This window comes from Rhea pennata, chromosome 2 (assembly GCF_028389875.1).
Source record: "Rhea pennata isolate bPtePen1 chromosome 2, bPtePen1.pri, whole genome shotgun sequence".
NCBI classification, from domain to species: Eukaryota; Metazoa; Chordata; class Aves; order Rheiformes; family Rheidae; genus Rhea; species Rhea pennata.
Window position 1 is genome coordinate 137,415,116 of NC_084664.1, and position 12,661 is coordinate 137,427,776.

Sequence of the window (12,661 nt, forward strand, 5' to 3'; positions counted from 1 at the left end):
AGTAAAAATAACCACTCTGAGACTTCAGATTAACTCTGTTAATCGCAAGAGTATGTTTAGCTTCCTCCCACTGCAAAGAGCAGGGAGAGGAGCCCATGTTCCTACAGAGACACCATTTGCAAGCCTGTGTTTTGAGCTTAAGGCTACTTCAGACAGGTACCTATTCCAGGGTGGTCAGGAGGAGTGCTGACCTCTTCTTGTCCCTCGATAGCTGGTAGAGCAGGCATAGTGGTAGAGCCAGGACTGACCTTAGCTCTGCAGCTCCAGCTCTACATGCTTATGCTTTTATTTAACAGCTTTCTGATCTTGTGCCCAGTGAATTTGCTAAACTAGAGCTTGTCACACAAACAACAGATGCAGGAAAGGTTTGCTGATCTCATTCCCTGAATGACTTGATGCCATGATCCGTTTAATACTACAGAAAGCATGCAGTGTCTCTCTGGGAGCCTCAACTCACGCAGCATATGCTGCACATTACAGCTAATTTCTGCCTTCAGATATATTCACATAATAGCCAGCTCCGTACTCAGACCCTGATAAACATCTCAAGGATTAAACCTCTTGGGTCTCCCCCTGGCTCCAGATCCCATCCTGGTTTTGTCTAAATTGCCTGTAAATCCTCCAGAGGCAGGCTGTCAGAGAGCCAGCTTACTTTGGGGAGTTGTCTTTCTCTGCTGAGATGACTATAGACTATGAAAGTGCTCTTCCACTTCAGGAGGCCTGCAGGGCAGGTGCTTGGTCTCAGGCTCAACTCTAGCAAGCAATATGAGGATACCACTGTCCTGAAGGGATATGCTGACACTCCCTGTTGAAATCCTTTCAACAGTGTCACCTAAACAGTGGGTAAAGACATTTAAGAAAGCAGTCACTGACCCTAGCTAAGCTTTGTGGGGTGTTGGAGCTGATGACTGCATAACCAGCTCTTACAAAGGTATGAGAGTGTTTAGTGTTCCTAAAGCCTGAATGTTAACTAACTCTTAGATGATACTAGATTTTCAGTCTTTGCTTTTAAAAAAACAGTTGCTAATTCCCCTGACTGAAGAGAAAAGCTTGGAAACATGACTGAGCAAATCTGAAACTCAGGAACCAAAGGGGAGGGGGTGCTAATCCTAAATGTGTCTTAAATAAATCTTTCTTACTAATCTTCTGGTTTCTGAATTTTTGATAATGCAATTTTCAGTCACTTCAGTATATTAAAGAGTAACCAAAGCAAAAACATATAAGAGTGACAGGGAAAGTGTTCTGTGGGTTAAGTTGCAAAGCTTGAGGACATGGAGGTTGCTATTCAGAAGTCCCACAATAAAACTGACAGCACCAGCAAAAAATAGTTTCAGCAGTGTCAACCTCAATAAACATAGAAGCCTACCACCACCAGATCAGAGAGGTTTGGCTGCTGGATATTGAGTGGTTCATGTTCATTATGCCCTCTGGTATGTTGAGCAAGCATATTTTGAGATACTGGCTATGAGCTATTTCAGGACAGTGGAGCTAGGAACTCTCATTGAAAAACTAAAGGATTGTTTTCTGAGCTCACTTCTGCTCTGCCAGGGCAGAAATGAAGCTAGAAAGACAGCGGAGTTCTGACATTGTTCTCAAGGTACTTCATCTTCTCCTGAAACTATTTTGCCTCCCAAGCTTCTGCTTCCCTTCTCTCTGTCCTGAGTGTTCTCATTGCCTTTTGCCTGTTCCATCTGTGAAGGTGCAGTTTTTCTTTAAATATTTTTTCAGACATTAAACTGTATTCTCTTACTTTATTTTAAGTCCAGCCAATACTTTCTTTTTTGATCTGAGCAGTGTTTTTGTTGTTTATCCCTTTGGCTTTCCTGGGAACAAGCCACTGTGCAGGTACAATTGTGTGGAATACATGAGTAGGTGTAAATAAACCTCCATAGTCCTTCTTTATTCATTTCACTACAAATCCTGAAGAGGGCACAAACAGCCCAGCAGAAGAAAGACTCTAGCTAATAGACTTCAACAATTTAAAATATTATACAAGGCCCAGCCTCCTGTGCTTTTGTTATCTGGTGAGCAATTTGCAATTTCACAATAGGCTTGTTCCTCTTTTCTACAAATTCTTTCTTCCTCTTTTGAGCATGACTTTTTTTTTAAATGATGGATGATATCAACCTGAAGACTTACACTAATGCTGAAGTATCACTATGAGGAACTGTGATTATTATAGTCTGGTAGGGGAAATCTCCAGGGAAGATACTGAAATCATTCAGAAAAATAGTGAGGCTCTTTAAAATACAAAAACCTAAATCCCTACAAAATTGGCTGCATTCTCCCCTCCTGCATCATTGCACAATAGCAATGTGATGGGTGCTATCTTGGCATCCAGCGTTTTCCCTTTCTAGTTGCAAAAACCTAGCAAATTCAGCATGACAGCTCTGCAAGCCAGGAGCAATTGCAAATCAAGGTTCCACTTCCAGCGCTCTCCACTTTAGCTGACGCTTCTGTTTTAAGGGTCAGCTTCACTGACTAACCGATTCCCATAGGACTAACTGGTGATTCCTGCAGAAAATATTTCATGAGCAATTATCAGATTTATTATTGTATTTAAGGACTTCCAAATACTAGTTCTAGTAGGTCTGCATGAAAACAAGCAGTATTGGGAAGAAACATGTTAATGTATACATTCATTAGAAACTGCATTAGAAAAGACAAGTTGTGAGTTAACTGAAAGCCAGTGAAACAGCAGTATAACTTTTCCTCTGGCAGATTAGACCTATTTCTTAGTTTCCTAAACTCATTATGTATTCTATAAAGAACACAAAAACACTAAAGGAACCTGTTGTTTTACATTGGTCATGTGTTCCCAAACATGATCTTGCAGACCTCAACACCCACAGCACCCAAGTACAGCCTGTGCGCACAGGATTATTTTGTGAGAACTCCTTGGAAATTGCATGTAGGCAGCATATGTGTGCTTACTGTACCATCTTATTTTTAATCTATGCTTTGATGAATATTCACTGACTTCTCCCAGCTGCACAAAAGTAATACAACATCCTCAAGTCTGTGAAATGAAAGCAACTGAAAAGATTGTTTGAGAAGGAGAGGGCACAGTGGGCAAGCAAAAGTGAATGTCACCTGTCAGCAAGTCAGTGTCCTTTATAGCTGGTGCCTTTGGCTATTTGAAAGCAAGTAAGAGTACAAATTCTCTAGCGCTTGTTTCTGGAACTTTCAGCAAGGAATCTAAATCCTGCAGCAGCCAATCCAGACCTTGGAAAGAGCTGAGCATCCCCTGTAAAGTAGGGGGCAGACAGTGCTAAACATTATCCTGAGAGATATTCAGCTCCTTGCAAATATCAGGCCTTAAGAAACAAACTGGAGCCTGTCAGAACCTTACCAACAAGCATGAGATCAGGTTTAAAGGCAAGATCAGGACAAAATGAAAATACCCATAGGAATAAAAAACCTGACTTGGATGGAATTTACACATCTAAATCCATCTAAATCCATCTAAATGGTCAAAGCAGTACATTACAACAACCACACCACCTGGGAAGGCTTCCTATCATTTTTTTCCACTTATCAAGGATAACCTAAAAGTTATTTAGGTGCTTTTGAATGCTGAAGCAGAGCTGGCTATTAAGGTGACAGTCTCTGCGCTCATGCTCCTTGGGCCCCCTGGAGCAGATCGCCTTGGAATGCCTAGCCCTTGCCCCACGCTTGCAGATGGAGCTGGGTTCACTGCTGAGCGCAGTGCTGAGAGCCACAGCTCCAGAAAGAGGGACCTTTTACTTAGTGACCTGCTAGCTCTGACATGACTAGGAAAGATATGGTTTCTAGTCCCTGTTTCCAGAGTTGTTTGTGTGTTTTAGAAGAAAAATCTACTAGCCACAAATCAGAGAGAAATCAAGATGCCACAGTCCACTGGCCTATATTCCCCAAATGCCCTTTGTGTGTGTCTATTTGATGTTGCTGGATAAATCTTTTGCATTTTTTAGAACCAAAATCCGTCCAGTGTCTCTCTCATCTGTCTTTAGCATCAGGGGCTTAAGTGGGGAAAAGTCACATTTAATGACTCTTTGCCAAGCAACTATTTCTAGTTTTTCATAATGTGAAAGAGGTAAAAAAAAAAACCATTGTAGCAGCCGATTGGACTGAGTAATGCTGTGATTGTGTTACTCTTTTGATGAATGAGCATAATTTTGAATACTTAGTATATGGACAACTGCTCTGGACAGCATGAGGCAAAATGAAAAAAAAAAAAAAAACGTGACAGACAAATATGTATGCATAGGACAAGTATGTTCTGGCATTTTCAATAGCTCCATATTTTTTACACAAGTGCAGGCCTTTGCATGCATGCACACTCACTCACATGAATCATAGATTTTCTTCCAAAGGCCTGTTATTTCAAATAGCGGGAAATCAAAGAAAGAAAGAACGATGGGCACAAATTAAAATACAAAAAATTTCTTTTAAACGTAAGAAGGAACTTTTTTACTGTGAGGGTGGTCAAGCACAGGAACTGGTTGCACAGAGAGGTTGTGGAGTCCCCATCCTTGGAGATATTCAAAACCCAATTGGATATGATTCTGGGGCAACCTGCTCTAGTTGACTCAGCTTTGAGCATGTGGTTGGACTAGACACTCTCTAGAGGACCCTTCCAACCCCGATGACTCTGTGGTTCTATGTTCTGTAACAAAATAAATCTCTATGAGAGAGCATGATGCGCGTTTCCCTAGTTACTTGCTGTCTCACAAAATGTCAGCTGCTCTCTTTAGAAAGCTGAATCTTAGAAATATAACCACAAAAATAATCTTTTCTTGTCTTCTCCTTATATAATCTTGTATCTTTTCCCCTGTTATCACTTCCAGATCTTCTTTAGTCATTGAAGGCACTCATTTGCATTTCTTTCTTCTGTCATTTCTGCAAGCTTAATTTCTGATAACTGTTCCCCCACTGCTCATTGTGTAGTCTAACAGTTTCCCCTTCCAGCCCTTATCAGTTTGGAGTGATTGATAGGAGTAAACTGATGATATTGTTAACAAATGGGTTACTTAGCTTAATCAGAAAAACATCCATCTTAAAATGATGAATCTAAGGAGATATGATTGCATAAAATAAAGATGTTCCCTCAGATTCACTCTGACACAGAGCTCAGACACAGAGCTCCCAAACATCAACTTTCTGCCTCTTCTTTCCTCTGTTATTTTATCCACAAATCCCCTCACATCATATGGCCACTTGAAGACAATGCTTTAAGGATATTTCTTTAGGAATAAACATAGGAATAAAACTTTACCAATATGTACCTGCCTATGGATGTGCAGTTATAGCAATTCCTTAATATAGAATGGAATGCAGATGTTGTAATCCACTTTATAGTCTTATAGCTAGAATATTTGCATGTGGACTTTGTTTTTTTCTTTCTTCTTTTTCCTCTCTTTTTTTCTCCTCTTTCGATATTCTTTTTATAAAACTGTCTCTTTAACATTAACAAAACCCAACTTAACTGTCTCTAAATAAATGAGAGAGCTCAGGACAGCACAGGAAGGTAAACCAGAGATATATTTTTCCTCTAGATTTTAGAAAAGCAGGTTAACAATATGGATAGTGCAAGGGCAGTAGACAGTAATGTGAAGGGGCTACTTACAAAGGCTGATTGCAACTTCAGTAAACTGTCATCTCTCTCCTACCTCCAGCTTAAAGATACTGAAATGTAAGCAGTGAGAGAAATTGCTTACAACTCCAATTCTCATTCTTACTCAAGTTGGTTTTCTATAGTTGTCAACAAAGCAAATGTTTTCTCTTGAGCTATGGACTCAGGTCATTTTAGCCGTTCTTATTACGTTTTCACTTAATCAAGTAATTATAAAATCTTTGTCTTCGCCTTCCTGAGATGTTAAACCACTACCCTTGCCTTAGGGATATTGACTACAGAATTCCTTCATATTTCTGTGCCTGGAATATTTAAAGAAAACTGTAAGAGTTATGCATTCAGTTTTCATTGAAAGTAATTAACTAAGTTCTTTGTTTTCTTATGTCCTTCTTGTGTGTTCCCAGTGCTGAAAATTACAGTGTTAATCCTTACAGCAGTGGAAGTGGAGGTCCTACAGTTCGCTCTAGCCTGACAGATCCAGCTTCACTGGGCTAGTGTTGCTTTATTTCTTGTGTATTATGAGGAGCAGAGGATTATTCTTAACATATAAAGCTAGTTTCCCTTCATCCAACTTCCCTTCCTGCATATCTGTAACTTGTTCTTTAGTATTTCAGGCTCTGGCTGGGGCCAGAATAATAGAGGGTACAAGTGTTTATGACAATCCTGGATTGTGTTTGACCTGAAATTAAATCTAGCATCCTTAACTCTTTACAAAACTTCAGGGCTTACTGAGGGCATAAGCTTTGAACTGGCCACCTGTACAGTCTTAAATTTCAATTTGTAGTTCAATTAGGTATAATATTCTAGAGTGGCTATAAAGCACTTCCTTACATAGTGCATAAATAAATACAGAATTACCTGTCACTGAATCTTCACATATACAGAGGAAATCTGATAATTTCACTTAGACTTTAAAATAATTGCTAATAGACTATAAATTGGTTGGATAGAAGCACTGGATTGAAAAAAAGCCAACTTTAGAAACATGTCTTCCTCTTTGGTACTAGAGAAATATCAATATTTTTTATATTGATAGTCTAAAATCTCATTGCAAGACAGGTGTATCAAAATCAGCTGAACTGAAGTATATTAAGACACAGATATTACTAGCAGCAAAATAGGTCTTTGCAATATCCTCTTTGTGGAGGAAAATGTTTTTTGAAATCTTGAAGTAATCATTCTGACCTCAGTCTCCATTTGAGGAAGGGTTATTTGGAACAAGAGCCTCTGTAATTTATAACCAGGATTAGAGAATTTTACTACTTTTATCAAAAGATTCCCATTCAAGTCTTTGAAGCAAGGAGTCAGAATCTGATTTCTCACGTTGAATAATCCCTTATGTCAGATATCACTTAAGATGTTGAAGACAACTGTTATGTTGTGTTTCAGTAAGGGTGGCAGTCTTGGTTTGCTGGATTATAAATTGGCTGTAGGTGTTCTTGCCATGAGCTGTGATCAATAGCGTTCAAACACTCAAAGCAAACATTGGAATTTCCTTAAGCTTCCCAGCAGTGGTGCCCATACCGAAATGACTGATGGACTTGCTGTTGAGAGCAGTTCATTGTGTAAAGTTGCTGAACTGAGAGTGCCAGATCCAAATATACTATCTGGTTATGTTTTAACTGGTTGTTCACATGTTACCTGAAGTTTTAGCTGACATTGATAATGTTGAAGGGTTAAGCCTAATTACAGAAGTATTTTAGCAAGAGCCATCAAGACAGCTGCACCAAAGCACCACCAAGGACAGCATAATCTAAGGCTTGTTTCAACAGAAGGGTTATAAATGAGTTTGGTACAAGATTGTTTTTTAGACAAGTTCTAGGAAATTTATTTTGCCAGGGCTGCAGCACCTGCCCTATGAGGAACAGCTGCGAGAACTTGGCCTCTTTAGCTTGGAGAAGAGAAGACTGAGGGCGGATCTTATCAATGTGTACAAGTACCTGAAGGGAGGGTGTCAAGGGGACAAAGGTATCATGGGACAAACTCTTTCCAGTTGTCCTGTGTGACAGGACAAGAGGCAACGGGCAGAAACTGAAGAACAGGAAGTTCTGCCTGACCGTGAGGGGGAATTTCTTCCTTGTGAGAGTGACAGAGCACTGGACCAGGTTGCCCCGAGAGGTTGTGGAGTCTCCTTCTCTGGAGATACTCAAGGCCTGCCTGGAGGCAACCCTGCCTAACAGGTGACCCTGCTGAGCAGGGAGGTTGGACTAGATGATCTCCAGAGGTCCCTTCCAACCTTACTGATTCTGTGATTCTATATTGTAAGGTTTATCTGTACAAGTGGATTAGTCTTTTAAATGTGTTAATTTTCATTAATTATGTGTCTTTTTATGAAGGACATGTTTGTATGTGAGGCATGTTCACCTCCAGTGCTGCAGCTCCAGGAGACTTAAACAGCTGTCATGCTGAGCTGAAGGATCCTGCTTATTTTTCTGTTTACTAAAAGTACTTTTTTCATTTTTCTCTTTATGTCTCAGTGCTAGTGGGCAAATAGATATGATATGTACCCAGAGAATGCTAAAGATAATTGTGTTACGGTTGTTATTACTTACTATTGTACCAATTGGACCCATAAGGATAATGCAATAAACTAGAAGAATATATTTGCAAACTCTTTGTAGGGTTATTATAACACCCATGGATAGATTTGTTCTATGGTGGAACAAGTTTGTAGACTGATGACTACAAGAGGGTCTGACTTCTATGGCTTGCTCTTTCCACTGTGACTCTATGAGATGATGCTGACAGTGATAAACATGCATGTTTCTGTCCAAGGTTTGCTAAATAATGAAGAGGGTTTTTTCTGTGGACAGACTGGCCATTGAGAATATTTTTCTATATACAGTATTGAAAAAGTCAGTTGCCACTGAGACTTAAATATAGCACTTAGTAGAACCAATTACTCTTCATTCAACAGAACAATATTGAAGGAAAACAATGTATCCTTCCAAGAATTCTTTTTTTCTTCTGTGTGTGTAAGTAATCGTTTGAAGTACCTGTGCATAAATACGTGTATATGATATGTACCTATATATAAATATCTTTGAAGACAATTATTCTCAAAAAAAGGTATGGATTTTTTTTTTGTGGTTTTCTCATTTTAAAAAGGTTATCAATTACAGATTTTAATAATCTGGAGAAACTGGCTATCAGACTTATTTGCAAAAACCAGTGAACATAAAGACTGAGGTCTGTCTACTGGACACAGTAATCCTGCAGCTCGGATTACTACTGTTGAGATCTAATATTATAATTTGCTTAATAATCTTGGAAGAAAGATATATAGGAGTATGATGTTGTCATAAAGACAATATGCAGGTATTTGAGCTCTCAGTCACTGGTTCAGTCCAGCTCACATTATGATTTACCCAAATCGATTACCATCTCCAGTGGAATAGTTTTTGTATTATTTGTATTTCTCAATCTTTGAAATATTCCAGCCATAAAACTTGAAATTTCAAGTCATTCTAGCTAAAAGGTCAGAGATCTTGTCTCACCTTATTGTGCACAGATATTTGCTTGACAAGGCAGAACACAATCAGGTAATCCAAATAAAATATTGCAAATTGATTTTTTTCACTCATCTTTTTCTAGTGGAAGATTTTGTATTTCAAGACTGCAGAGTTCTGTCCTTTTGACTCCTTCTTCATTCTTTTCAAATGCAATTACTGTTCAATGAAATGTTAATGCTCTATTCTATTTTTACAGCTGTTCTATGATGTACTATACAATGTTATATTTTAATAATGCTACTAAATTTTCTTCCACTATCCATTTCTCAAATTTTTATAATGAAGTAAATTCAGGGGTCATAGTAAATTTTGGATTCTGTTTTGTTTTGTAAACACAGGACAATATCTGCAAAGACCCATCATCAGGCCAACAACTTCAATATATTTGAAGGAATGGTTTGCCACGGAGTCCCGGTTGCAACAATTTCAAGAGGCAAAGTGGTTTATGAAGGCGGAACTTTCAATGTCACAGCAGGAGAAGGCAGATATGTCTCCCGTCCACCGTTCCCTCCATACGTCTATAGACGAGTCAGGCAGCGGGATCAGGTTAATTAAACTAATAAATCTCTATAATGTTTTGTAGAATATGAGGATAGCTAGCTCTTGGGAAGAGAGGTTTGGAGATTCAGTGGTAATTTCCTTTCCTAACCAAAATGTGCCAGGATGAGAGGAAATGAATCTAAGGGCTGAATTTTTGTTGTTCTTCATCTCACAGAAAAATATCATAATTCCTACTCCTAGGGAAGTCTGTGTAACTTATAGACCAAGTCTGGTGCTTTTAAAAACAAACTGGTACTACTTCCAGTAAGAGTAGACAAACTCTTTTGATCATGGGTGATCTGAATCTCTGCTACATTTCCCTACTGATTTTACTGGGAAATCACAGAGGCAATCCCATCATACTTAGGAAGAGATCTTGCAGCAACAATTTTCTAACTCTTTCATGAATCAGCTGTTTGGGGCTAAGCCATGCAAAATGTTGAACACGAGTCTGTTTCAGCAAGAAAGCATTAAAAGCTGAACATGTGCATAGTTCATTGCTGAAACAAGGGAGAGAGCTCTCTTCAAGTTTGTATTCTGTGTTTTATTAGAGAGGCACTTTGCAAAACACATGCAGACTGAATTTTCAATGCTTACCATGCAGTGCTCATGAAAAATGTTTTTGATGCCTTAGCATTGCTTATTGTGCATGGGATTTTCACCATAGGCAGTCAGCCTATTTAAGTATTTTTAAAAATTGGAACCTGAATCAGTAAGATTCATTGCAAGACCTAGAAGTTGAATCAGACCAGCATCTGTGTAAGAACTATTTTCTTTTTAATTTGGTTTTCCAAGCAAAAGGGAACACACTTTGTGCATGAGTACAAGGCAGTGTAAATTAGGTAAACTGGAACTATTTTCATTTGCATTATGTCAGCATCTGACTATACTGACTAAACTTTGACTCCTATTTTGAAAATAGAGCCTTCATTTAAACCTCTGCACACTTTTTAGATATTATATCTACGTTCTCAACATGAGTGAAGGTTAATGCTTGTTGAGGAGGGGAGAAAAGTCCTTACTGTGCCAGAAATTCCCAGAGCTATTGAATGAGTGGACCAGTGGCCCAACCTGTGATTTTGGCAGGAAGAAAGCATGTTCCCTGATCATGAAAATTTAATTGAATTGAAACAATTGCCCCATAGGCCATACAGTTCCATGCCAGCTGCAGATGTTGTTTCACAGGCCAAAAAGTAAGAACTGTTCATCTACACTGGCCTCATTCTGTTTTTCTAATTTAGATAGATTTTCTTTGCAGAGTACCTCTTAGAAATCAGTCCTCTGTACCTATCTTCAGTGTGTTATGTATCATGCGCAAAGTGCTACATGCCTGTGAATCTGTTTAATCCACTGCACATTGAAGGTATATGGTACTTTGTAAATAAGAGCTGGTTATTATTATTGCACCTTATTTGTTGTGCAGTGTTGATCCCTTTGACTTTTAAGGTTAAATAAATGCCATGTAATGGTAGTAGAAACTAGGTATTGACAACAGATTTATAGTGAGGTTACACCAGGAAAAACTTGGTCATTTCTTTATGTGTGAGAGAAAATGCTGTGGTTATTAAATGATGACTAGGTACTTTCTCAGCATAGCTGAGTTTTAGTGCATCCAGATCCTAGCATCTCCACTAAAGCATTAAATTCCAAGTGGAAAGAAGCTGGGTCCTAAAATTAAAGAAAAATATAAGAGAAACTTGGCTGTCATAGAATTCTAAATAACTTTGTGACTGTGGCAGTTTGCAATCCCAATCAGAGCTAGGAAGAATTTTCCCTGAACCAAAACATCAAGTACGTACTTGATGTACTTCAGAACATCTTCAGATGTGATTTTTTAACTAGCTCAGCCTCCTGTAGCCAGCAGCTGGGATGATGGGCATAAGGCGGGATTCGCTTTGTTTCACTGCTGTTCATTCACCTCTCTTTGCCTGTTTTAAGAGCATCACTGGAAAATGTGAGCACCTTAGCAAAGGGCAGTCTTACAGCACAAGTGTATAGTGAGTCAGCTATTCAGGGGAGCTGCTCAGGTTCATGTTCTCAGTATCTGTTCTCCCCTGGCATATCCTGGGGTAGCCAAGGTTAAAAACGTACAAAGAAGCAATCAAATACTGCAGATTAGCTGATCTATGCTCTTGTTTCAATGTGTCCTAATTTTTGTGCCATATTCTCTAGAATTTTCTTGACTCTCTGTGCTCTGTTTAGGCTAAGAAAGTGAGAAGCAGCAATAACATGAGGCAGAGCATGGTCAGTCGCTTCTGAAATTTTGATTTTAGAATTGCTTTGTTACAGTGCTGATGGATTAAGCTACTCAACTCCTTATGAAAGCTGAGAACTGAATAATTTAATCCCAGTGTAAGGGATATTTTCAAGAGAGAGCTGATGAAAATGTTGTGAAGCCTAAAATACAGAGCTGGGATATATTAGGGCTGCTATTCTCGTGATGTACATTTAGCAAGTGCAAATGGAAGAGGAGTGTCAGTGAAAAACTTGAAATACTTTATTGCAGGTCTGCCAGCCTGTTCCTGTTAAGAGAGCACCATATACAGACGCAGTCTCAGCAACTCCCATCACACCACAGTAATAGGCTCGTTCCCAAGGTTTGGCTCTTGCAGGTAACTGTCTCTTTTGATTAGTGAAAGCTGCTTCATTTAATGCTTTTCTGAAACTACAAGAAAACAAAAGTGCAACAGGCCTTATAGTGTGTGACAGGCTTATCTGAAATGAGCCCTCTCTGATAGTGAGTTGTCTCAGTATCTTTAAATTTAATGAAAATGTGCAGCAGCCCATGTATGGAGGGCCTTTTTCTGATGAAACCCCATTTAAAAAGTTCTACTGAGAGAAGCAAATGAAGTTTAACTGCTAGAGTAAGACATGAATATGAGGACCCGTGGAAAAGCTGAACTCAGTTAGAACACCTCTTTTCCAGGACCAGGAGTACAAACGAAATGTAAGTGGGTTTGATTTTCCTGTAAAATTACCAAACCAAACTACTTGA

At 38.9% G+C, this 12,661-nt stretch overlaps 1 protein-coding gene across 1 annotated transcript in view; it reads left to right on the top strand.

The window, feature by feature from the left end:
• The window catches only part of DPYS (dihydropyrimidinase), a 29,898-nt gene extending 17,651 nt beyond the window's left edge, over positions 1–12,247 (top strand). The window contains exons 9-10 of the mRNA XM_062568263.1: positions 9,465–9,672; positions 12,173–12,247. Of these exons, the coding sequence (XP_062424247.1) occupies positions 9,465–9,672; positions 12,173–12,247 (283 nt within the window). The remainder of the gene's footprint in view (positions 1–9,464; positions 9,673–12,172) is intronic.
• Positions 12,248–12,661: the final 414 nt, after the last annotated feature.